At 34.6% G+C, this 26616-nt stretch overlaps 4 protein-coding genes across 7 annotated transcripts; 2 read left to right on the top strand and 2 right to left on the bottom strand.

Moving 5' to 3' along the window:
- The first annotated feature begins 3526 nt into the window (after positions 1 to 3526).
- LOC111790753 (galactinol synthase 1) lies at positions 3527 to 5152 on the top strand. 3 transcript variants are annotated; one of them, XM_023671784.2, is made up of 4 exons: positions 3527 to 3949; positions 4063 to 4428; positions 4521 to 4631; positions 4708 to 5152. In XM_023671784.2, exons 1-4 carry the CDS (start codon positions 3614 to 3616, stop codon positions 4939 to 4941), a joined length of 1047 nt encoding a protein of 348 aa, XP_023527552.2. In that variant the 5' UTR covers positions 3527 to 3613; the 3' UTR covers positions 4942 to 5152. The 3 variants fall into 3 exon arrangements, with proteins under 3 accessions (XP_023527552.2, XP_086978936.1, XP_023527553.2); XM_087122810.1 differs by having other exon boundaries at positions 4063 to 4386; XM_023671785.2 differs by having other exon boundaries at positions 3528 to 3949; positions 4063 to 4386; positions 4497 to 4631.
- Positions 5153 to 8066: 2914 nt separating this feature from the next.
- Positions 8067 to 10276, top strand: LOC111791862 (GDSL esterase/lipase At3g62280-like). Its single transcript, XM_087122777.1, has 5 exons — positions 8067 to 8364; positions 8450 to 8635; positions 9389 to 9555; positions 9673 to 9943; positions 10017 to 10276. The coding sequence occupies exons 1-5, from the start codon at positions 8091 to 8093 to the stop codon at positions 10247 to 10249; spliced, it is 1131 nt and encodes a 376-aa protein (XP_086978903.1). The 5' UTR covers positions 8067 to 8090; the 3' UTR covers positions 10250 to 10276.
- A 3431-nt stretch (positions 10277 to 13707) lies between these two features.
- Positions 13708 to 17409, bottom strand: LOC111790751 (boron transporter 1). 2 transcript variants are annotated; one of them, XM_023671783.2, is made up of 12 exons: positions 16914 to 17409; positions 16735 to 16817; positions 16408 to 16600; positions 16167 to 16305; positions 15917 to 16082; positions 15674 to 15840; positions 15422 to 15595; positions 15245 to 15340; positions 15030 to 15161; positions 14556 to 14875; positions 14203 to 14470; positions 13708 to 14121 (listed from the first exon to the last, which is right to left on the bottom strand). In XM_023671783.2, exons 1-12 carry the CDS (start codon positions 17015 to 17017, stop codon positions 13816 to 13818), a joined length of 2148 nt encoding a protein of 715 aa, XP_023527551.2. In that variant the 5' UTR covers positions 17018 to 17409; the 3' UTR covers positions 13708 to 13815. The 2 variants fall into 2 exon arrangements, with proteins under 2 accessions (XP_023527551.2, XP_023527550.2); XM_023671782.2 differs by having other exon boundaries at positions 15024 to 15161; positions 16914 to 17408.
- A 5933-nt stretch (positions 17410 to 23342) lies between these two features.
- On the bottom strand, positions 23343 to 25796 carry LOC111791872 (polygalacturonase At1g48100-like). Its single transcript, XM_023673374.2, has 5 exons — positions 25209 to 25796; positions 25089 to 25133; positions 24801 to 25008; positions 24626 to 24707; positions 23343 to 24052 (listed from the first exon to the last, which is right to left on the bottom strand). Exons 1-5 carry the CDS (start codon positions 25791 to 25793, stop codon positions 23551 to 23553), a joined length of 1422 nt encoding a protein of 473 aa, XP_023529142.1. The 5' UTR covers positions 25794 to 25796; the 3' UTR covers positions 23343 to 23550.
- Between the last annotated feature and the right edge of the window lie 820 nt (positions 25797 to 26616).

Raw genomic sequence — 26616 nt, forward strand, 5'->3', positions numbered from 1 at the left:
ACGAGGAGGGATAACTATTTGAACGAGGAGGACGAGGAGGGATAACTATTTGAACGAGGAAGGATAACTATTTGAACGAGGGATATGAGGAATAATTGTTTAAGAGGAATAACTGTGGAAGAGGGTTGTCATACATAACTGGTGAAGAGGAATATTTGTTTAAAGAGGGTAAAATAAAAATGACTGGTGAAGAGGAATATTTGTTTGAAGAGGGTAAAATAAAAATGACTGTTGGAGAGGAATAAGTGTGACAACTGTTTGAAAGAATATCTGTTGCAGGGTGACAACTGTTTGAAAGAATATCTGTTGCAGGGTGACAACTGTTTGAAAAAATATCTGTTGCAGGGTGACAACTGTTTGAAAAAATATCTGTTGGAGGGGGACAACTGTTTGAAAAAATATCTGTTGCAGGGGGACAACAGTTTGAAAAAATATCTGTTGCAGAGGGATAAGTGTGGAAGAGGGTTGTCGTAAAATAAACATATTTATTGAAGAGGAATAACTGTTTGAAAAGATATCAGTTGAAGAGAAATAACTGTTTGAAAAGATATCAGTTGAAGAGAAATAACTGTTTGAACGGGGTTGTCATAAGAGGAGGAATAACTCTTTGATGAGGGTTGGTCGAAAGAATTGTAAGATGAGGAAGAGCCGTTTGAAGAGGGTTGGTATGAGTTGTTGTAAGAGGAGGAATAACTGTTTGAAGAGGGTAAAAATAACAGTTGAAAGGGTTGGTATGAGTTGTTGCAAGAGGAGGAATAACTGTTTGAAGAGTGTAAAAATAACAGTTGAAAAGAAATAACGGTTTGAAGAAGGTTGTCTTAAGAGGAGAAATATGTGTTTGAAGAGGGTAAAAATAACTGTTGAAGGTTGTCTTAAGAGGAGAAATATGTGTTTGAAGAGGGTAAAAATAACTGTTGAAGAGGAATAACAGTTTGAAGAGAGTTGTCGCGAGGAGAAATATGTGTTTGAAGAGGGTAAAAATAACTGTTGAAGAGGAATAACAGTTTGAAGAGAGTTGTCGCAAGAAGAGGGGAATAACGGTTTGAATAGGGTTGTCGCAAGAGGAGGGGAATAACTGTTTGAATAAGGATGTCCCAAGAGGAGGAATAACGGTTGGAATAATTGTTTGAATAGGGATGGTCGAAAGGGTCGTAAGAGGATGAATTTGGTCTACCATTTGAAGAGGATTGGTCTACCATTTGAAGAGGATTGGTCGGTCCAAATGTTTGCAAGAGGAGGAATAGTCGTTTGAAGAGGATTGGTCTACCAGCTTGAAGAAGATTGGTCGGTCCAAAGGTTTGGACGAGGAAGGTTTGGACGAGGAGGATTGGTCTACCCGTTTGAAGAGGATGATTGGTCCACAGATTGAAGAGGAGGATTGGTCGGTCCAAAGGTTTGCAAGAAGTGGTCTACCCTACTGAAGAGGATTGGTCAATCTAAAGGTTTGCAAGAGGATTCGTCGGTTCAAAGGTTTGAAGAGGAGGATTGGTCTACCCGTTTGAAGAGGAGGATTGGTCTACCCGTTTGAAGAGGAGGATTGGTCTACCCGTTTGAAGAGGATTGGTCTACCCCCTACTGAAGAGGATTGGTCAATCTAAAGGTTTGCAAGAGGATTCGTCGGTTCAAAGGTTTGAAGAGGAGGATTGGTCTACCCGTTTGAAGAGGAGGATTGGTCTACCCGTTTGAAGAGGAGGATTGGTCTACCCGTTTGAAGAGGATTGGTCTACCCGTTTGAAGAGGATTGGTCTACCCGGTTTGAAGAGGATTGGTCGGTCGAAAGGTTTGCAAGAGGAGGAATAGCCGTTCTAAGAGGATTGGTCGGTACAAAGGTTTGAAGAGGATTGGTCTACCTGTTTAAAAATGATTGGTCTAACCGTTTCAAGATGATTGGTCAAAAAGATTGCAAGAGAGAAAATAGTCATTTGAAGAGGGTTGGTAGGATTGCAAGATGAAGAATAACTGTTTAGAAAATGTTAGTTGAAATATTTTAGGGAAGGATTGTGATTTCTCATAAATCAGTTTTTTTTTATTCTATTTAAATTAATCGACTAATTTTATTTTATTTTATTTTGTTTTGTTTTTAACTGTTCTTACCATCCAACCATTACTTAAGTTTCTGATATTCCTTCTAAAATTTTAACAAATTTAGAGTTAAATTTAATTTTGTTTCCTAGACAAAATTTAAAAATTCAACATAATTAAAACCATAAAAAAAATAATAATAAATTAAAATAGCTTCTAGAAAGTTTAGACACATGAGATATTTCGTGTGAAGCGTTAGTGTCAGATGTAGGCACGTGTGAGAAAGATCAAGAAATGTCCAAAACTGTAATTTCCTCAAAAAGGACAGCTGCAAAAGAAGTGATGGGATATACCCATAAAGCGGCCACGTGTCCATATCTGAAAACTTACCATTTCATGACGTGGGAAACCTGAGCCACAAACACTAGCCACGTGGCTGCCTTGAACAGACTCGTGGATTTTGGCTTTGTATACCTATTATTCCATTATTAGATTTTAAATAATATGCTTATAAGCTAATTCAAATTAAAAAAATGATTAAATATTATTGATATTGAATAGTATTTCATTCTCGTGCTCCGTTTCATCCGTTTCATCCTACACTCGTAGAGTACAGTTGGATTCTCAACTGATTCGACTTGGGTTTGATACGTTTGGACCTTTTCCTACTATCTTCGACTCTTCGAGAGGCATTTTTTATACTTTCAAAGATCCTTAAGTTTAGTATGACTACTTTCTAGCTAATTAAATTATTTGAAGCTAAGTATGCCAGTGCCTGCTCTATAGCCCTTCTACCTGCCTTATTTTGTGACTGTTTGACATGTATATGTTATGTCATGCTATGACATAAGTTATGTTACATTACGTTTGTTTGTGTCATGTTATGTATATTGTTGTGACTTTCATGTTGTATAGTTGGTTAATTAATCATTTAATTTGGTATTATTATATAATTTAGGAATTATTTGAGTTTAAAAGATCTAGTTTGAGGATTGTTTTTTTTCTTCTTTAATTTCTTACTTTAAAAATTACAAATCCATCAATTAATAACCTTTTATTCTCTTTAGCTTACAAAATTCCCAATTTGGTCACAAAATGTCCTCAATATTCCCTAATTCACGTTCAAAAGGTTGGAATTTACCAGGGCAAAATTGGAAATATGAAAATATTTTGTCATATTTACTCTCTCTACCTTTATTCAATAAAGCAATAATTTAGGTACTAAATTATTTTAAAATTTTAATAGATTAAGTAATTAAATGAAATTTATAATTTACACCTAATAAAATTAAAAACTTTAAATTTATTTTACTCTTAAAGTCCAGATTCTGTGTTCTGCTTTCTAGTGTCTTCCCCGTCACAGCGCCCAGTGGCGTCATCCAGAACCTTCACTAACTCCTCCCCTCCACCGTTGGATCATATCCCAACCCACGTGTAACCCATCCAACCATCTCCCTCCTCACTCCCCCCCTTCATCCAACGCTTATTTAAACGCCTCGCAACCACCGGTCTCCACCACCGCCAAACCCCTCAACGCGACGGTTCTTTTTTTTCTCTCTCCTCACGCATTTCTCTTTGTAATCTCTTTAGAATGGCACCCGAACTAGTCCACACCACCGGAGCTCCAGTGAAAATGCCCGGAGGTGGAGGGCACCGGCTACCACGGCGGGCGTACGTCACGTTCTTGGCCGGCGATGGCGACTATGTGAAAGGCGTCGTCGGACTGGCCAAGGGCCTCCGAAAGGTGAACTCCATGTACCCACTTGTCGTCGCCGTCTTACCGGACGTCCCCGTGGACCACCGGAGGATTCTGGAGTCGCAAGGATGTATAGTTAAGGAGATCGAACCGGTTTACCCACCTGAAAACCAGACCCGGTTCGCTATGGCTTATTATGTCATCAATTATTCCAAGCTCCGTATCTGGGAGGTTTATTTCCATTCTTTTTCCTTATTAATTCTTAAATTTAGGATCTGATTAATTCTAATTTATTTTATAATTTTAAAAATTTCAAAAATTAATTGAAATTTTTAATTGATCAGTTCGTGGAGTACGATAAAATGGTGTATTTGGATGGAGACATTCAAGTTTACGAGAACATAGACGAGCTATTCGAGTTGCCGGACGGCCATTTGTACGCCGTGATGGACTGCTTCTGTGAAAAGACATGGAGCCACACTCCCCAGTACCGGATCGGCTACTGCCAGCAGTGCCCCAACAAGGTCCAATGGCCCCACGATCTGGGTTACCCTCCGCCGCCGCTCTACTTCAACGCCGGCATGTTTGTTTTCGAGCCCGGCCTTGCCATGTATCATGATCTTTTAAATACCCTCAAAGCCACCCCTCCCACCCCCTTTGCCGAGCAGGTAATTGACTACTTAAGTCGAGAATCACGACTCTCTACTATGGTATGATAGTTTCTGTTGAAGCATAAGCTCTCAGTTTTTTTTTTTTTTTTTTTTTCTTTTTTTTCCAGGACTTCTTGAATATGTATTTCCAGGATGTGTATAAGCCAATTCCTTTGGATTTCAATTTGGTATTGGCAATGCTTTGGCGTCACCCGGAGAACGTGGAGCTGGGTCGGGCGAAAGTTGTTCATTATTGTGCAGCGGTGAGTGTTGTTGTTATTTGAGTTGAATTCTGAATTGTTTGAATATGTGCTGAAAATTGAGGTTGTGGGTGGGTAGGGATCGAAGCCATGGAGGTATACGGGGGAGGAGGAGAACATGCAAAGGGATGACATAAAAATGCTGGTTGACAAATGGTGGGATATCTACAACGACTCCTCTTTGGACTATAAGCCACCAACGTCGTCGGCGGAGGCGGAGGCGGACGGAGATGTCGTGAACATGCAACCTTTTATCTGTGCTCTGTCCGAAGCTGGACCTGTTCAGTTTGTGTCGGCGCCGTCAGCTGCTTGATGGGGGCGGAGGGAGCTGAATCTGAATGGGAGAGACAAGTATATATTAATAATGATAATAGTAGAATGATGATGTAATAATTAGTTGTTTTATTTTATTTGTTTATTCGGTTTGTTTTTTGTTTTTTGTTTTTTGTTTTTTTGGGAGATGGGTAAGTGGAAAGAACTGATGATGTTTTTAATGTATGATGTAGTAAAGATCATGTTTGAGAGATTTGTGTATAACTTTTAGGTTTTTGTTTTCCCTTTTGTGTTTCTTACTCACTTTGAAGGGACTCATAAGGCTGGCCTAATTTGTAACGGTGCATATAGAAATAAAGAAAGAAAGAAATATAGAAATAAAGAAAGAAACGAAAACACGATTTCGACTATACGAAAATAGACCTAGACGGTCATGTGAAGAAGAAACAATTCGTGGACTCGAATTTGTGCATTGGATTTATTAAAGCAATTAGGTGAACATTTATAATAGGACAAAGCACGTCCCAAATTTCAAGACTGAATCGGTTTGATTACTAGTGAGTACTTCAGTTAAGGCCAAAATCAAGTAGAGCCAAAACCAATCAAGTAGAGCCAAAACCAAGTAACTGGCTCTACCAAGTAGAGCCAAAACCAAGTAGAGCCACGTCCACAAATTTCAAGACTGAAGCGGTTTGATTACTAGTGAGTACTTCAGTTAAGGCCAAAACCAAGTAGAGCTAAAACCAAGTAACTGGCTCTACTTGCCAAAATCAAGTAACTGACTCTACTATGGATGTGATTAGAAGAGTTGTCTTCATCCTACCAAGTAGAGCCAACTATGGATGTGATTAGAAGAGTTGTCTTCATCCTACCAAGTAGAGCCAAAACCAAGTAGAGCCACGTCCACAAATTTCAAGACTGAAGCGGTTTGATTACTAGTGAGTACTTCAGTTAAGGCCAAAACCAAGTAGAGCTAAAACCAAGTAACTGGCTCTACTATGGATGTGATTAGAAGAGTTGTCTTCATCCTACCAAGTAGAGCCAAAACCAAGTAACTGGCTCTACTATGGATGTGATTAGAAGAGTTGTCTTCTTTATGATGACACGTGTTTAATGTCTCTGCATGTGTCATCTGGTTTGATTACTAGTGAGTACTTCAGCTAAGGCGAACCAAGTAGAGCCAAAACCAAGTAACCGGCTCTACTATCGATGTGATTAGAAGAGTTTTCTTTATGATGACACGTGTCTAATGTCTCTACATGTGTCATATGTTTGTTATATATTATGATATGATATGTTTGTTATGTATTATGATATGATATGTTTCAATGCTATAATATATTGCGATGATATGTTAAGTAATCCTAGATATGTTAAGTAACCTTAGAAATGTGAGTGGGTAACATATTATGCCTCGATGAATTAAGATAGATTATGGACCATGACATGATGTGACAGGATTATGTTAGGTCATGATATGTATGATTATGTTACGACGGTCGCTATTCCTTTCAAGTGTCGATAACAACACCAAAGACGCTAGCCCAACCAATAAGATGCTTAGGGGGTGTGCGAACTGTTTGGTGCATCCATCTTCACACATGGAGACCATGTGTAGAGTAGTAAATTCACATCCAATGATCTGCATAGAGTAGTTGCATCAAGGACCATAGAACCTACATAGGGTAGTGTATCTTATATTAGTTTAGGGCATTGTTTTAATTTTCTTCTTTGGTTTTATATTATTTTGCTTTGAATACCTTTTGTTGTTTTATCTTAAGACTCTTATACATACGTACAAGTCAATGATATCGTACTATGAGATTGTTTTAAATGAATGGTTCCGCATCAAGAGGTTACATTATACCTATGATAGTGACCTATGATAGTGACTCGGCATGCTCTGGATTATTTTCTTCCAAATAAACAAAAAAAAAAAAAAACATATTCCTTAATTATTGTGTGTGGGTTCATTTTGTTGTGGTTGGGAATAAAAGAAAAAGAATAGGGTTGGAATTGTAATGAAAGTATGATGCTTGAACTTTTAGAGACAGTAATTTGAAAAAGTGATGTTCTAGGGAATCAAATGAGAAGCATGCACAAGTCACTTCTACATCAATTTTTACATCATTATCCTCTTCTTTTTTTACTTTTACTTTTACCCAAAACAGGAGACGTTTAACCTATCAAGATTAGTGCGCTCATAGATATTGTTCATTTTGGTGTTTTACATTGTTAATCTTCCGATTTTAAAACGTGCTTATTAGAGAGAGGTTTCCACACTCTGGTAAGAAATGCTTCATTCTCATTTCCAACTAATCCAGTCTTACAATACACCTCCCTTGGGAGCCCAGTGTTCTCGTTGGCACACCATTTGGCGTCTTGCTCTAATACCATTTGTAACGGATATTGTCCACTTTGGCTTGCTACATATCGTCGTTAGCCTCGCCGTTTTAAAATGCATCTACTAGAGAGAAGTTTCTACACCTTTATAAAGAATGTTTCGTTCCCTTTCGATCGATGTGGGATCTTACAATACCTGGAAAAGCAATGACGTATGAAAAGAAACAAAATATATATATATATATATATATATATATATATATATATATATATATATATATATATATATATTCAAAACCTCTCATATTTCTAAGGCTTCCTAAAAAGGTAAATTTCAACTCAGAAACGAAGTAGATGGAAGTCTGGACCAGATCTCAAGCCCAAGACCAAGCCCAAGATAGATCTCAAGTCCAATCCCAAGCCCAAGACAGATCTCAAGCCGAAGCCCAAGCCCAAGACAGACTAAGACTAGGCCTGAACAACCCTGTACAAGGCCCATTTTATTATTATTATTTTTTTTTTTTTGTCGATAAAATAAATATTTTAACTGAAGTCTGAAATAACATTATTATATCCAAAAGAAGGATTACACAGTTTGTGCGAAAAATTAAGTTGGTGTGAAAGTCAAAATTCAAATAAGAATTCCAACAAGGTTGAATCAAATCCGACAAAAAAGTCAACTCCTGCCAGCAGATAATCTTAATTTAATAGCAACTTGGGTTAAACCCTAAACTCTTCTCTTTTCTTTTTTAATTTTGAAAAGAAAATAATAATAATAATAATAATAATAATAGTGTGGAGATCTACAAAGCAAACACCAATCAATTTCAGTAAGAACAAATAAAAATGAGGAAATCAAGATCAAGAACAACAACAACATTAATGTTTGATCCAAAGCATAATCCATTTTGGGTTTGTGTAATTTCTCTTGCCATATTCATTCCATCAACAAGCTGCACCCCTACACCGCCAACTTTGATCAACTTCGGCGACTCGAACTCCGATACCGGTGGTGTTGTTGCTGGGACTGGACTCCCCATCGGCCTCCCCCACGGCATTACCTTCTTCCATCGTGGTACCGGGCGCTTCGGTGACGGTCGCCTCATAATTGACTTCTTCTGTGAGTTCCATACTATTTAGTAGGGTTTGTTTCAGATTAGGCAGTGAAATGTTTGATGTTTGATGTTTGATGTTTTGGTGTTCAGGTGAAGACTTGAAACTAAGCTATTTGAGTCCATATTTGGAGTCCTTAGCTCCAAATTTTACAAGTGGAGTGAACTTTGCAGTGAGTGGAGCAACTACACTTCCACAGTTTGTTCCTTTTGCTCTTGATGTTCAAATTCGCCAATTCATTCACTTCAAAAACCGTTCTCTTCACCTTCAATCATTAGGTATATGTTTTTCCTTTCTATTTTAATTTCTCCCTTTTTTTTTTTCTTTTTTCTTTTTTTGTGATCTAGTTTGATAACTGTGAAATCCCACGTAGGTTAGAGAGAAGAACGAAATATTCTTTATGAGGGTGTGGAAATCTCTCTGTAGCATATGCGTTTTAAAAACCTTGAGGAGAACCCCGAAAAGAAAAGTCAAAATAGGACAATATTTGCTAGCGGTAGCTGGACACTAGGCGGTGTGTCAACAAGGACGCTGAGCCCTAAAGGGGGTGGATTATGAAATTCCACATTGATTAGAGAGGGAAATGAGTATCAGCGAAGACGTTGGGCCTCGAAGGAGGGTGGATTGTGGATCCCACATCAATTTCGAGAGGGGAATAAATTCTTTATAGGGTGTAGAAACTTTTCCCTGCATCTTAAAAACCTTAAGGGAAACCTTGAAACGGAAAGCTCAAAAGAACATTATCTGCTAGCAATGGGCTTGGGTTGTTACAAATGGTACCAGAGCTAGACATCGGGCGGTGTGCCAGCGAGATCCCACTTCGGTTGGAAAGGGGAACGAAACATTTTTTATTAGGGTGTGAAACCTCTCCCTTACAAACGTGTTTTTAAAGATCTTGAGGGGGAAGTTGAAAGAGAACAGTTTGCAGTGGATTTAAGCTGTTACAATAACAATTTCGAATCCCTACTTCTACGACCTATAAATTTCTTTGTTTCGTTATCAAGTATCTAATGTAGACGGGTTTGTGGCAGGTAAAACTAAGAACATAATGGATGAAGAAGGGTTTAAGAAAGGAGTATACATGATTGACATTGGTCAGAATGACCTCTTAGTTGCCCTTTATGCATCAAATTTAACCTACAAACCAGTGGCCCAAAAGATCCCATCTTTTCTTGCAGAAATCAAGCTAGCCATTCAGGTGAACCCTTAACAATACACCAACTTGCACTCTTTTTTAATTATGACAAGGAATCTTTTGGATCATGTGCAACTATTTTTAATATTTGAAACACACAACTTACAACATTGTGTACAGAATCTATATGCAAATGGTGGAAGAAAATTTTGGATACACAACACAGCACCATTAGGCTGCTCTCCAAAAGAGCTGGCATTGCATCCCCACACCCACAAGGATATTGACCAAATTGGGTGCCTTAAGGTTCACAATCAAGTCGCCAAATCCTTCAATAAAGACCTTAAAAATGTGTGCAAAGACCTACGATCTCAATTTAAGGATGCCATCGTTGTCTACGTCGACGTATACACCATCAAATATAATCTCTTCGCCCATCCCGACGCATACGGTATGAAATCTCGAACAAAATTGTGAGTAAATTTAAGGACTTTTTTGAGAGAATGTTTTGGTTTTTGTGAAAGGGTTTGAGAAGGCATTGATGGCATGTTGTGGGTACGGAGGGGCGCCAAATAATTACAACGTGAAGGCAACATGTGGGCAACCGGGGTACTCCATCTGCGCCAACCCTTCCAAAGCTATCGTTTGGGATGGAGTTCATTACAGTGAAGCTGCCAATCGTGTTGTGGCTTCCGCTATCTTATCTGCCCATTTCTCCACTCCTCAACTTACACTTCGCCAACTTTTCATGCTTTAGCTTAATCTTTCTTCTTCTTCCATCTAAATTTTAAGTCTTTTCATCTTAATAATAACGTGCTCGTTCAACCTCATCGTGTTTATTATTTTCAAGTTTAGTCGATGAAAAATTTGTGCTTAACGTTGAATAACAAGTTTATCTTCAGAATTTTCAAGTGTCTAACGATACTCTAAATTTCACTAATGTATTAGACAAAACTTGTAAACTTGAGGTCTGTATGTGAGGCTCGAGTGAAGGAAGATGGATTCTAAGAATAGGATAACTAAGAATGGTTTAAAAGAATTGAAAGTCACTGACTATATTAACAAATTGCACCTTATTTTTCAGTGACTCAATCATAAGACCTTGATGGTTAATTGTCATTTACTTGGAGCAGGAAGGACTCATGTTAGTCTGTGAGGATAGTCTTTACTCTTAGAAGCGAGGACTAGATAGCATGTCCATGTTGCAGGGAATGCGGGAAAATGCTGGGGCCATCAGGTGTCGAATTTGAATTTTGAATCCTAATCAGAATTTTAGGTATGAATTGTTACAAATAGTATTGGAATGGTACCTCTCCCAGTAAGATGTGGTTTAGGGACAAACCAACGTAGATGCTGGTGGGCATATGACACTCGAGTAAAGGAAGGAGTACATAAATCAAGACCACATCCGAATGAGAGAGATCTTGAGGATATGATTGCTAAGAATGACTTAAAAGAATCGAAAGTCATTACCTTTACCAACAAGATGCATCTTCCTTTTCGGTGACTCAATCATAAGAACTTCATGGTTAAGCAAGCTCTACTTGGAGCGGGAAGGACTTGTGTTGGTGTGTAGAGATAGTCTTCACTCTTAAAAGCGAAGAATAGGTAACGTTATCAAGTCGACATGTTTTTTTAATCAAATTATGATCATTTCTTACAATCTGCACAAAATAATTTCATATTTTGACATAAAAGCTTTTATTGATTAGATATGATATAAACCTCCACATTTTGGAAGAAGAAACATGAAACCACAAATTTATAATCATTTCACTTTGAACAATAAAATTATAATTATTAAATAAAAATGAATGGCTGAGATTTATTTAAAACCATATGCCTATAATCTTCTCTTTGCCTCACAATTTACAATATTAAAGAAGCAAAGGGGATTGTGGTAGACAATATCATTTCAAATGCATAGTGATCATATAAAAGTTTAATAAGAAAAAGCTTTGAATTAGTGATGCACATTTGAACGTTCGAGTATTCCTCCTTTTATCACCATCGTCATCATCGTTCTAATAATGGAGCCACGTTTCAAGAAATCACTTGATTTTCTTCCGATTCCTCGTGATTATAAGAATTTTTTTATTATATTAATAATTAGTTACATATATTTATATGAATTTTTGATGTTGGATTGTTTGGTAGATACCTTTTATTCCTTAACAATAAAGAAGAGTTTTAAATGAAGATCCTTATTTATTATAATGTTAATTAATAATCAAAGTGTCAAATAAAGCAATAAGAAAGCACCATAATCATTCAAACCCTTTTGCTTTTCGTTCTTTTTTATGCAAACCATGCATTTTTATGACTGAGTCTACTAATATTAATACTGACTTTCAATTTTTTCAAGTCTTTCTCAGCTATTTTATCTTTAAAATATCTTTCATTTAAAAGTGTTCTTAGGTTTATTTATATACCTTTCGTTTATTAAAAGTTTACGACAATATAATACTCGATAGTTGTTTACTAGATGCACTAACCCTAACATGATGAAAAAAACATCACAAATCTCACTCCCACTAAAGTGTTGACTTTTCTCTTTAATTATTATTTTAAGAAGAAAAGAAAGAAAAGTATTTTTAAAAAGTTATTGGACAATAATTTATTTATTTTAAAAATCAGTGGTTTTAAAAATGGTTTATTGTATTATTATAAACATAAAATTAACTTTTTAATTGGCCACCACAAAAATCATTAATCAACATCACCGACCTTCATAATAGGATTTTAAAAACAATAGTTTGGTAATTTTAATAAATTATAGAAGACTTGTTTCATAATTATTTTTTTAAAAAAAAAAATCAATAATTGAAAGAAATATGAAAAAATAGACATTATAGAAATAAATAAAATAATAATAATAAGTCAGGAGTCTAATATTAATCGTTAAATATAAAATATGAATTATTTAAATGGAAAATTGATAATAAAATATTTAATTATTCCATTTCAATTTTGTTTTGGGCATTACATCAACCCTCCACGCCTACCTAATCGTCTAGCTGGACTAACAAGAAGATAACATAATTTATTTTTATTAAATTATAAATTTAATTCCTCAATTTTTATTTATTTCATATTAAAAAAAACCAATTAATAATTATTTAAAGGTCAAATAAACAAAAATTTCAGAATTTAGTAATTTAACTTAATAATAATTATTATGTATAGTAAACATATAAATACAATAAATTATGGCTTACGTCCTACGTTCCTATCACCCTCTTCATAAATAATATTTGACTTTTTTAATTTCTAAATCCATCTCAATTTATTCGACACTTGTCTTGTTTTTATTAAATAATTTATTTTAATATATACTCAAACTATGATTTAAATATATATATATATATATATATATATATATATATATATATATATATATATATATATATATATATATATAATTAATTAGGATTTCTCTTTTAATTTTTTTTTTTAAATTTTTTTTACATTGGAATAAAATTAACATGTAATTTAGATATGGGTTTAATGAGTAGAAAATGGAAGATTAAATTATTTACAAAAATGAGTTGTTAAAATAAAGGCACATGGGGATGAGCTATTTTTCTCAATAATAAAATTCACATTATTGATATAATCTTAATTGCACTTTATTTATTTATTTATTTATTTATTTATTTATTTATTGAATTAAAAGTCAACTCTCCCCTTTTTTAATGTATTATTTAAGTAATGAATATTGATCACATAAATGCAAACTATTCTTTTTATTTTATTTCTTTTTTGTCTTATTATTCTTCTTTATTTATATATATAAATAAAGAGAAGGAGAGAATAATATATAAGCAAGGAATATTCCTTCTTTTACATAATTATTGGTTTTTTTTTATTATTATTATTTTATCTGCCCACTATCATCGCAGTATAGAGATTCAAGAAAGTGATCGTTTATGACGTTAGTCTCGTCTCAATAACCTAGTATCTTTATTCTAGTCGTTCGAGTCGTCCAAAACTTTGAGACGTCGATTTAATGATTAGGCTCGACGCTCCCAATTGTTACATTTAACTAAACCAAGTTGAATTTAAAGTTTGTTCTATGGTTCATGTCGTGTTTGGACCTTTGAAAACACGGTTCGAAGTTGACTTCAATAGTAACTTCTATTACGACGTGTTCGTGTAAAATGTTTTCTTTCTCGATGTTTCGATTTGGTGTTGTTGAACGTTCTTATCAACTCATGAAACAAAAACATACTTGAATTATTACAAATCTTTATGAACATAATAATAAACTTAACTAAAACTTAATATCAGAGGGAGAATTTTACAACATTCTTTCTGCATCTACTACTTTGATGCTGTGTTCTTAAGAGGGCTCTTTCCCAAACTGGATGGCTTAGCTTCTGCACTTCTCTGACCCGGTGTTCCTCTTCCACTGGCTCGAGGACTCGGCTCTCCTCTTAGCTCGCTCACCCGAGGGCTGAAAGAGCGACGAGGGCTATCGATACTTTTTCGGTCACACATTGGCGTTGTCGTGGAGCTTGTGATTTTAGGACTGCTAATATGCCTAAATTCACCACGGCTACGAGTGATAACCTCGTCTAAAATCTCTCTGTCCCCACCGAACGATGCTCCTGCACCGAGCTCGGCTTCCTGTTCACACATTAGTATCAAACATGTCAATCAGCTTGGTGATTAGTAATTATATATCGAAAAACTAAACGGTTATGTTACCGTTGCAAGATTAAACGGTAAAGCTGGCGCTTCTTCGAATTCGGCTGCATCGAGATCTTGGAGATGTGCACCTTTGAAAAACTTGGGAAGAAGGTATTGTCTTACAGGGACAAGGAGCATAATCATTAGAGGAAACATCACCCCAGCAATTGGAACCCATGTTAGTCCAAAACATATGAACAAATATACTGTTTGAAAAATGGTAAAAAGAGCAATGGCCTTGAACGGCACGGTCTCGACGAACGTCGCGTGGTAATCCTCAAGAACTCTGCACATGACAGTAAAAAATTTATGTGTTACTTGGTGAAATAAATTGAGAAGAAGGTAGAAAAAGGAGTGGCTGTTTCAATTACTTGTATCTTCTGCTAGGTGCAGTGAAGAGCAACAAGATTCTTTCCCAAAACTGATTACCAGGCAAGCTTTCGATAGCCATAAAGGCGAAGTAACCCCATAGAACCGATGTCGGGATCTTTTTAAGGATCGGCATGGCTGCAACGCATCCTCCCACCATTGCAGCTTGAAGCAAGTTACTGACACGCTGTTCTTTCACCTCAACAGGCAATAGATCGTCGATTTCCTTTTCGATATCGAATATTGTCTCATCAACCGGAGCGTCGAAACTGCCCATACTAGAAGCTGCTTGAATGGTTGTCTCCTTTAGCTCATTCAGTCCCTGCTTAAAAGTTTTTACATAGCTTAGTTTCAGGAGCATTTGGTACAAAAGAATACGAAAAGCACTTCACTCGTGGTGAACGATTCAAATAAGTTCGTGTTTATCTGAGACTATTTCGCAAAAGAATCAACAAAATCGAGTCGCTTACACGAACCGCAGGCTGTTGGTAGATCAAAGGGGTCTGCATTTGTTGATATGCTTCTTGCATATTTCTATACAACTGACCCAAGCTCGCATTCTTTCTCATACTACTCTGTGCCGTTTCTACGAGTTTATTCCGCAACAACTGCAAAATGAACACAAATCTTTTAGTAAAAGATTATGAAGGTAACTCGGAAACGATTACTAGGACCGGACCGACTAGTTTACCTGGTGTTTCAGAGTAGCCAGGCTCTTCGTATGCATCGGAGATTGTGGGATGACACCATTGGAAGGAGGGATTCCTAGAAGACCACATATTAAGGTCTGAAACAAGACGAGATTTGAACCGTTATATCGATGTAACGAGCCATATGCCGAAAGGAAAACATTCGAGATAAGGCATACCAAGAATCCCAATAGAAGTAAATCATAATGGTAAGAAGATGGTTTCCTCAAATTGAACTCTTTCTGCTGAGCAAGTTGAGATGCAACACTATGATCGAAATAGTAAAGCACCGCGATCATCGTAGCCGGGATGAAAGCACCACAGATATAACTAACAGGAACGTCGAGCATATCCTGCAACGTTGTGGCGACAAACAGTCAGTGTGTCAGTACATTCAAGCAGAGAATCAGTAGAAAACTGATTAGCCTTACCTTAATAACAGTCCAATTTTCGTACGCACCGTGAGACCACGGATTCGGGCTAAAGAGTCGCCTCGGGATTCCTTGTGGGACACTTTTTGAGGGTATATAGGAAATACCTGTCCAAACAAGAACCATGAGCGGCACTCCATAGTCTGCTATCAAGCTTCTGAGCCAACCTGCCAAAGAGAAACTATAAATAACTTGAAAAACTTTCTGGACCATCTCATCTTTTCGTGTTCTTCCTGATCATACCTGATCCATATCGCCATGACCGTGCCTTTCGACTCCTTAACGAAGTGAGTAGAAGGCCAAATGACAATACCAAAGCAAACATCCCATTGGCAAACCTCCAAGAAGGTATAAACTCGATCAACGTCGCATTTTCCCGTTCCGGGATGCGAAACTCATCCACGAGTCCCTAAAACAAACTCAAACTCTCAACTACTATAACAACATATGCTTCTTCTTACACAGATTTAAGCTTATTAGTTTTCTTACTTACTTTCACTGCTTGCTGCATGAAAAGCATTGCTATAAGCATACCGAACAATTCACCAGCGAGACGTGTGAACCGATTAATGATGGAACAAGCTCCTAATATAGCCATTAAGAACAGCAAGGCTGCAGTCCAAACACACACCCTAAAGATACACAAGTTCATACAAAGTTGAGTCAACAACAAGAATTGAAGAACGTCATTAGAGACCAATTCTAGTTTCTTTGAAGCAATTAGCAAATCATACCATCCACTCCATGCTAGAAACAGATTCCGACCCAACTCGGGTCGTTCCTTCGCAAAATTAAACATGAAGGTATACATAATAACAGTAGGCTCTGCCACTCCTAAGATGAGCAAAGGTTGACCTCCAACAATGGAGTGAATGATACCACAAAGAGCTGTGGAGGCTAAGGTTTGAACAGCAGTGAGTACCCCATCTGTCAAAACCAGAAAAAATCAACACTTAAGAACACAAAATCAATCCAAATCTTCAAAATCCATGTGTTTTTCCTTCTCTTTTTCAGATCTAACATGAAATTGAGAAGAGATTATGAGTTACTACTACTCTCACCAGTACTTCTCTCCAACTGTTCACCAAATGAAATGACAGGAATTGCAGAGGCAAAGAATATGTAAGTAGTGGGAGCCAAAATCCTAAAAACCAATGAAAACATCAACAAAAAGACAACCCCAGAAGCCAAATGAACCAAAATTGCAAAAAATAAGGACCCATTGAAGAGATATTGATACCTATATCCAGCTCTCAACCCACTGGTCCAGTCTTGTTTGTAGCACACTAACCTCCCTTTAAGATCATTCTTGATTCCACGAAGAGGAACAAAAGTCTCCTCCATAATTGCAATATGGGTTTTGTTCAAAAACACTTTGTAAGTGGAAAAAAACGAAGTTCAAGTTCTGGGATTCTTGAATGACATTGGTATAGGAGAAAAAGGGCTGTAAATGAGTTACATGATTGAGTGAATGGAAGCTAAAATCTGAGAAACAGAGCAAATGGGTGCGTAGAGAAGGAAGCAAAGTGGTGGATTATATAAGGTGCAAAGGGGCGGTGGGGGATGAAAGGGAAGGAAGGGTAGATTTGAAGTAGACGTAGAAGCGGGTCAGAAGGGGGTATGAAATGAAAGCTCGCTGTCAAAAAAAACATAAACAAATAAAAGAATAAAATTTCTAAGGATATTTGGTTTTGTTCATGAGAAGGAATCAGCTGTATCTCTCAGCATTCAATGCTCCATGGGTCTCGGTGATCTCTCTGCATTTAATACCCATTTGATGAACATAAAGTTTATAGCTTTAATGCATATTGCATAATATAGTACCAACACAACACAGCTTTGACTTGAACTCTAATTTTAGTTAAGGAAAAGAATCGAATTCGTAGAGTCAACCAGAATCTATAAAAGTTTTAATTGAACTTAAAATTGGAAAATTGGTTTAGTGTTGCTTTAATTTTGTGATTTTTTTTTTTTTTCTTTTTTGTTGGTAGGTGTGAATGTGATGAATTTTGGGCGTAATTTAGTATTGTCGTCGTTAATGAACGTTTTATTCACATAGCGAAAATATTGAAACGTTTCATTTACTGGAATCGACTTTTTATTAATTTTTCTGTTCCTAGTCTTATGCTGCAACTTAAAAAGCCTAATTAGTGTGTGAAATATTAATTTTTCTCGGAATGTATAATGGTGGTTTAATCCTATAAAAATTCATCGTCTTCATATGAACAATTTGGATCAAATTGTTTTTTATATAAACCAAGTCATCAATCATGCAAGATAAACTTCAGGGAAGATATTAAAAAATTGTTGTTTAAATTACCATAAGATGTTACAATTCATGCCACGTTACAAAAGAATCAACTCCAGCATTTATTCTGTTACAAATTTTCTAGAGATGATAAATTAGATTTATAGTATTTCATTAATGTATTTTAAGACTTTATTTATTTTAAACTTACATTTATATAGTGGCTAATTAACTCTTAGAATGTCTCATAAGGTTATGTCTTTCATTTTGAAGCTATATAAAATCATACATGTTATGTTTGTAAAGTAGTGACCAAGTTTAGATGGCATGTTTAGAATCATTCAGACATAATATATCTTGGGTGTGGAGTGATTCAAATCTCAAATGATCTTAATATGAAATATTGGTTCAACAATTACTTCTATTGCAGTGATTTCTTATCATTTGGTATTAAAGTTTTCCTCTATATTGATTCCTTGTTAGTTTTATATCAATGTGTTACCAAGATAAAATACACAACTTTATTCATATATTATAGACTCTTCAATTATTACTTAAACATAATTTTTTTCATATGTCAACCCAATAACTTTAAATTTTCATACAATAAATAATATTAAATTGTAAATGAAATAATTAAAATTAAATTATTAAAGATTTTAAGGTATAAATTTCAACCAATTAAAATTAAAAATATATTTTTTTTTTCTATGGTCAATTAACGCATTTAATTAATAACTCATGAAAGAAATAATAGAGATAAATGATATATCACTTCCGAATAAATAAAGTAAATGTTTTCCTTAATCAAACAAAACAAAAGAAAATTTACCTTTTCTAATATTCCCTCCAAAGTAACGTAAGGTTGAAGTTTTAATCCTATTAAAAAAATTAAAATATATATACATAATTAAATAATTTCACGTGTTATTTATTCATAAACCATTTTTTAATTTTAAAAACTTTTATATATATATATATATATATTTTAGTATTAATTATATTTTTTAACTAAATTTATATAATAAAGTTTTATTTATAATTCGAGAGTAATAATGACATAATTTTGAAATGTAACGTTCTAAAATTTGTTGGACATCAATTGGGCTTAAAAGCCCAAATACAAAGACGTTAGGCCCAAAAATCATAAATGTACCATTCGACGCCGTTTTAACAAAACAATAAATCAGAAATTATTGAACTTCCTAACAAAAACAAAAATAATATTTCACATCCATATATATTTATCTAAAAAAACATTATAAAAAATTTCAAATAATTCAATTATATATATATTAAAATGATAATAATTATGTTTATCGGAATAAGATGAAAAGCAAAGTGGAAAATGAGGTGGAAGTGGGACGGGAACGAAAAATATATTCTCTATCCTCGTCCTCGTTTAGCTAAGGAAGAATAAAAGAAACCCTTTACTTTTTAGATTCATAGCTCTCATCCTCGTTTAGCTAACGAGTAAAATGTTCTCTATTCTCGTCCTTGTTTAGCTTAGGATTTAAATCTCTAAGCTCTTAATTGATGACGTTATTTATGCTCACGTTTTCAAAACTTATGCTTAATTATCAATATCTTTATCAAACTTTTATTCAAAAGATTTAATAAATTATTTTTTTAAGTAGGTAGGTAAATAAAATGATCAGAGACTAAATGTATTTATAAATTTTAAAAATATTAGTGATAACATAATAAAAATTTATACTTAATTTCTTTGGAATTTGTAATTACGAAATTATGACAAAATTTAAAGTTGACATAATAAACCAAATTGTAATAAATTATATTTGAATGTAACTTTATGGGAGTAAAAGTATTTTTTACTGAAATTAGTAACAGTCATTATGAGTGGTCCTCCCAAACCAAATTAGTCCCAACATATTTATTTTCACCAATATAATGTTTTAAAATGTTACTAAAATTAATATTCTTTTAATTAATGCAATTCATGAAAGTAAAATTCAATACATTCTACAAATATCTCTACACATTCTTTACTCATCATAATTAACCAATATTTGGTAATTAATGCAAATATTATAAAGATTTAAAAAATATTTCATTTTTAAAAAGTATCTTTTCGATTCATATCATAATAAAAATATTCTTAAATGGATTTTGTCTTAAAAAAAATATGTCTAAATTTTTAAAAGTTTTAATAATACTTTGAACTTAAAAAATAAATCTAAAAATTTTCAAAATGGTAAAGTTTGTTTGGATGGAATACTTTATTTCAAAAACATCCCTTTTAACTTTTAAAAGAATTCATTTATAAATTTTATTAATATTCTTAAAAAAAATTTAAAAGACTTTTAAACATTTTAACTTTTTTTTCAAAAACTTTAAAAATAACTTACCAACATTTCAAAAATATTAATAATTTATGAGAAGATAATGTTCTTCCTTGACGATAAAAAAAAACATAAGTATTTTTTCAAACATAAAAATAAAAAAGTAAGATTTTTTTTCCGTGGAAAAATATTAATAAATTTTTTTAAAATTTAGAGTATTTTTTAAATAAAGAATTAATGGTCTCCGTAAAAAAAACTAATTGTAAAGGTATTTTTTTTTAGACTTTTCGAAAATTTAAAGTATTATTGAAACTTTTTTATAAATATTTAATTTAGACAAAATCCACAATTTAAAGATATTTTTATTAATTTAGCCTATATACTTTTTTTTTTATTTAACGTTTTTTAGAATTTATAAACTTATATAGAATTTAAAAAAAATTAAATTTTTATTAAACACAAAATTCAATTTAATTTTATAAACTCATAAATTTTTTAAATATTAAAAAAAATATAGAGTAGCGCCAAAAATAATAACAAATAGGTCGAAGGTTTGAAGTAAAAAAAAAAAAAAAAAAAAAAAACAATTAATTTTCTGCGTACGTAGAGAGTAGGACGTCACAGTGTGGCTGTTTCTGACGCTGTGGTCTTCATGTGAGGTAAAACGCTGCCGTTTCGTGAGAATAAAGTGGAAATTTCATTCCATAGCCACAACGACCACAAGCCATAGAAAAATAAATAAATAAATATATATATATATATATCCCATTACCTTTTACTAATATTCAACACTTCTTTTTAATTAAATTATAAATTTAGTTTATAAATCTTTAAATATTATATATATTTATACATTTTCCATATTTAATATTGCAGATACTCATATATATCCTAGGACTTTAAAAAGTGCAATTAAAAAAATAAAAAAAATTCAATTTCAAATTTAATAAATTAAACTAAATAGAATCTTATGGATTCTAAAGGAAGAAAATGTTAAGAGATTTAATTTTAATTTTTTTAATATCTCTGGATCACTTAAGAAAATGAAATAATGAAACAAGTAGAAAATGGCAATAATTATTATTAGTTTAAAATTTAAAGAGAAAGGCGAAGGTCTAACTCTTTGTGATCATCCTTCTTCTTCGCCTCCCCTCCACCATCGATCGCTTCGAATGCCGCCGCCGCCGCCGCCGCCGCTGGATCCGCCGTCTGGTACCTCGGCAGTGCTCTGGCTTTCCAGGACTTAATGACCTCCTCTTCCTCGAAATCTTCGGCAAGAAAACAGGGCATCCAAACACCATCCACGCCTCGGTTCGAATCGTGATGAACAATCTTGTGATTCTTGTTCAGATCGTGGCCATTTGTTAGAGAATCAGAACCGGTGATTTTAGCCCTAAACCAGTTGTACGGAGCACGAAAATTGTCGACGATCTCGCTGAACTTTTCGATTTCCGTGTCGTCGCTGTCAATGCGATCACTCTCCTTCCTCTTCCTCTTCCTCTTCCCTGAAATCTCCATTCGCTCCGATTGAGTTCTGCAAATTCACACCAATTTTATACAAAATTAACCGAAAGAAAAAACGACTTGGAATTTCGGTACGTTGGGGGAAATTTTCTCGATTCCTAACCACCTCCACTTTCCTGGATGCTTCCGGAATGACCCGAACCGCTTCTCAGGTCATTTATACGCCATTTTTTAAATAACAATTTATTTCTATAATTTTAAATATTATGACATTATTACATTATTACATGAAATTTTGTAATATTTTTAACTTTTAATTTCACTGACATATTTATTTATTTATTTATTTATTTATTTATTTATTTATTTATTTATTTATAGATTTTGTTTGTTGGAAGGATCTTTTAAAGAAAGATATTCTCATATTCAATTGAATGAATTATTGAATGAATTAAAAAAAAAAACCGAAAAATAAAATCAATGTATTAACCAATTGTTGCCAAATAATGTGAAAAATTCAATGAAGATATTCTAATATTCGTTGTTGAATCTTGTAAATGAAGATATTCTAATATTCGTTGTTGAATGAGTTATATAAAACATAGGTTGAAATTGACGGGGCTTAAAATAAAAAAACAAAGGTAAATTTTAATATTTATTGAAAATTTTTAATTTCAGAGATTGATACGAGTATATAAAAAATTCAATGTTCGGACTACATTTAGTATGAAAAAGGGAGGAAAAAAGACGCATTTAATATTGTTTATGATTCATGTGATAGATAATTAATTAAAAAATGGTTAAGACTCGATCAATGAAATATTAATTAAGTCCCAATATGTTTTAACTTAATACCTAATCACAATTAAATAAAACTTTAAATAATTATAATATTAACACATAATATACTGTGAAATATTAGTCAATATTTTGGTATATAATTTTTAATTTAGTTCCTAATGGTTTAAAAAGCTCTATAGTAAATATTAAAATTGGACGATACTTATATAATATAATATTTAATAAGTTTTTAGAAAAATAATTAGACCTAGAAATTGTTCATTCACATACAATTTGAATAAATTTTTACTCTTTCTTTTTTGTTTATTTTATTTTCTCGTTGGTCGGTCAACTCAGGACGAGGGAAGTCATTTCCATCGTGACTTACTTTTTCATTCCTCGAATTTAAACATAAATTTCCTATCTCATTTAGAGCTGAGACTTACGAATTAAATGTACATCTCTGCACGAGAAAGCTACCTTATTGGAGTAAAACCAATAAATAAAAACGGTTTTAAATCTTTGGATTAGTTTTAAATTTCAATATATATATATAATATAAAAGCCTCTTGCCCAAATTTAAGAAGAATGTAGAGCCGGAGTAAAGAGATTTTCGAAGAAAAGTTTGAAAGCAAGATTCAGTGAGAGATTGAAAACAGTGTTATATAGCATGCAAGCAAAGGCAACAACAACGGCTTAACAGTATATAACTATACGGGTAGGGAGAAGTTGACAATTAGTCATATCCCCTTGTAGTACATTTTGGGAGATTTTAGCACTTGCAAGTGTAGGCACGATTTTAATGAACGGTCATACACCCCGTACTGATTCAATATGAAAGGGTAAAAACCTATCTAGGATGAAAGCATGTAAAAGGGGTTTGGAACGGGCATCAACCATGGACAACATGTCTTGGACAAGCAAGACTGCGATACCTGTCATGCAGCCATTGACAACACGTTTGGAGGGACAAAGATGTAATATATTATTTATAATTGATTAATTTTGAAGAAGATATTCTTAAAAAAACACATCTCCTTAGACATGTCTACATATGTTACAAAGTAGCTCTATCAAATGGGTTAGCAATAATCCCTTTGAGTCTCCAAGATAGACCTCGAGGAGGCTTCAAGCAAGCACCCAAGTGGAGGGATTGTTAGGGTTTGCAAGTCCCCATACGCATTCCAACAAAATGGGTCCATAAAGATGTCACCTTCTGAAGGAAAAAGCTCGATATTTGCAAGTGTTAGGTTCACACAAGGCATAGAATCACTGCACCCAAAGTGCATTGGTGGGTTTCTAATATCATAACTTCCTTTGATGTCAATATAGCTTATGTCTGATACAACCACGGCTGAGGTTTGATTGAGACACCCTTTGTTGAGGCAATAGAATTGGTCTATGATGATCGGGTTCCTAACGTTGTCCATATGAATGTTATTGAAACTTACTCCTCTTACGGATCCAAACCCACCTTGCCATGTCTTGATCCGAACACCGTTGTCTGAGACCTTGATTATTGAGTCTCGAACTGTTATGTTTGACACACATGCTCGGGAGTTGTGATTGCCTAGGCTGCCAATGCTGGAGATGGAAAAGATCAATGGACGTTGAGCGTATGAACAAGTAGTTTTATACGCTATCATAGCATCTATTATAACTATAAAAACAAAATGTAACAACCCAAACTCGCTAGCAGATATTGTCCTCTTCAGACTTTCTTTTGTGAACTTCTCCTAAAGGTTTTAAAACGCGTATGTTAGGGAGAGATTTACACACCCACAATCTCACCCACCTTAGGGGCCAGCATCCTCGCTAGCACACCACTCGGTGTCTAGCTTTGATATCATTTGTAACCGACCAAACCCATCACTAGTAAATATTGTCCTATTTGAGCTTTCCCTTCCGGGCTTTCCCTCAAGGTTTTTAAAACGCGTGGTGAAAGGTTTCTACGCCCTTATAAGAAATGTTTCGTTCTCTTCTCCAACCAATGTGAGGTCTTCACATAAAAAGTCTCAGACTTTTAATAACATAGGTTGTCACGACATACAAATAAAACGCTATAAAAAGTCTACAATAACATTTTTTGTATGCTATCGTATCCATTATTTCTAGTAATGAATAGAGGACGGAATTATAATAAGCTTTCGATGTTACCTAATTCCATGACCTGGTCCACACGTAATATTTCGTATAACAACATTATAAGAACCCGAACCAATTGAAACACAATCATCACCTGGGTAAGAAAAAATTCAACCCAAATTTACAATTTTCGTGGAAAAAAAGCAAAGAAAATGATAAAAAAACAATGTTCTTGATCACAACTAACCATTGGCAACAACTGAATTGAGTATCTGAACCCCATTTGTATTCTCAATGTGAATTCCATCAGTGTTTGGACTCAAAGCAGGAGCTGTTATGTTAAGAGAATCAATATAAACATCTCTACAATTGTCGAACCTGAAGTGGAATTGTGGGCTGTCTTTGATTCTAAGCCCTTCAACGGTCAAGTTTGTGCTCATGAAGAATCTTATGGCCTGCAAAAACCCTTTCAATTGTTCATATTCTAAGCTCATAAACAACAACATTTTGTAGAATTGGACTTGAATTAACTTACAATTGGACTATCACAAGGGCCTGCCTTTGTTCTTCCCTTTCCTCCCTGAAAATTGGAATATAATTAGAAGCTCATAGTTATGTTCAAAAAACATCATAGTATCAATGTCATGTCTCTTACTCTGTGGGGTTTGCAGGGAAGATCCCACCATTTTTGTCCTCGCCCGTCAATAACACCGTTTCCTCGAAGCGACATGTTATTAACTCGATAAAAAACCAGCCATTGATGAGCACTGTAACTCCTCGGCCAAGCGTCGGGCCCGTCTGGAGCTATGAGAGTGCCATCAACTTGAAACACGACGCCATGTTTGCACGGCCCGGTGAAAATTGTCGATTGGATCATAAACGAGAAGCCATATGGAACAAGAATAACTGTATAGTCGTCGTTGTCGCTTTGACAGGCTGTGTCCCATGCTATCTTGAAGGCCTCCGTGTCGTCTGTAGTGCCATCTCCAATGGCGCCATAATGACGTACGTCGAAAAAGCCGGTGGCGTTGAAAGATGACCCTCCGTCGTTGTCGTCGGGAGGATTCGCGGGTTCGGGGGAAGAGGAAGGAGAAGGAGAAGGAGGTTGTGAAATGGTGAAATGGTGATGATGGTGAGAATGTTTGTGGTTCTTTGCATGGTTATGCCATCGTCCATGAACAGGAAAGAAGAAGATTATGAGTGTAATACACAAAGCAAAGGAACAAAAAGAAGAGTTCATTTTGGAAACTGAAATTTTGGATAAAATGGACATGGAGAATGATGATTATATATTAGAAGGAGAAGGGCAATCATGTCCGGCCATGATCGAAATATGTCAAAACAAATAAATTGAGCAAAAAGAATAATTTGTTGTTCGAAACGAGGATCGTTGAGAATGGTTGGGAGGGTGTCTCACAACTGGTAATTTTAAGGGAATAATAAATAGATTTCTAAGTAAGGAATACATCTCTATTGATACGAACGAACACTCCTAGGGGACCGACCATTTGAATTGAGCCATAGGTTTTAGTGTGGAGTTTGGAGATGATGAAAGAAAGCAAAAGATTCTAAGGCAAAAGAAGAGAAGAATATTTTTTTAAGTAAAAGAGGGTTAATGGAGGGAGCATTATGTGGGTTTCAGAGCTGCCATTGCGGCCTAATGGCCATTCAGTGGGTGCTCTTTTGTTGAGCCATAAAATAATAGAGTGAAGGTGGGTTGGTTGTTTGGTTGGTTGGTTGGTTGGTTGGTTGGTTGGGTTTTATAAGCTGCTGCATGCCGAGCCGACCTTATCTTGCTTTCCCTGTTTTTTCAGTCTTTGTCCCACCACTTTGAGTCCATGCCATTGGCTCCTCTTTTCTTTAATGCCACCCGTTGGTTTCAGTTAAGGGCCATTAGGGTTTCAATTACTAAGTTTTGTTTTTATTTCAACTTTTGTTCGATTTTAAGAACTATCGAGAGTCCGGGTCCTTGTAAGTTGGAAATCTCTTCATAACAGACGTGTTTCAAAAACTTTGAGAGAAAACCCGAAAAGGAAAACCCAAAGAAGACAATATATGCTAAA

Source organism: Cucurbita pepo, chromosome 3, assembly GCF_057944985.1.
Source record: "Cucurbita pepo subsp. pepo isolate OVF chromosome 3, ASM5794498v1, whole genome shotgun sequence".
Classification (NCBI taxonomy): Eukaryota; Viridiplantae; Streptophyta; class Magnoliopsida; order Cucurbitales; family Cucurbitaceae; genus Cucurbita; species Cucurbita pepo.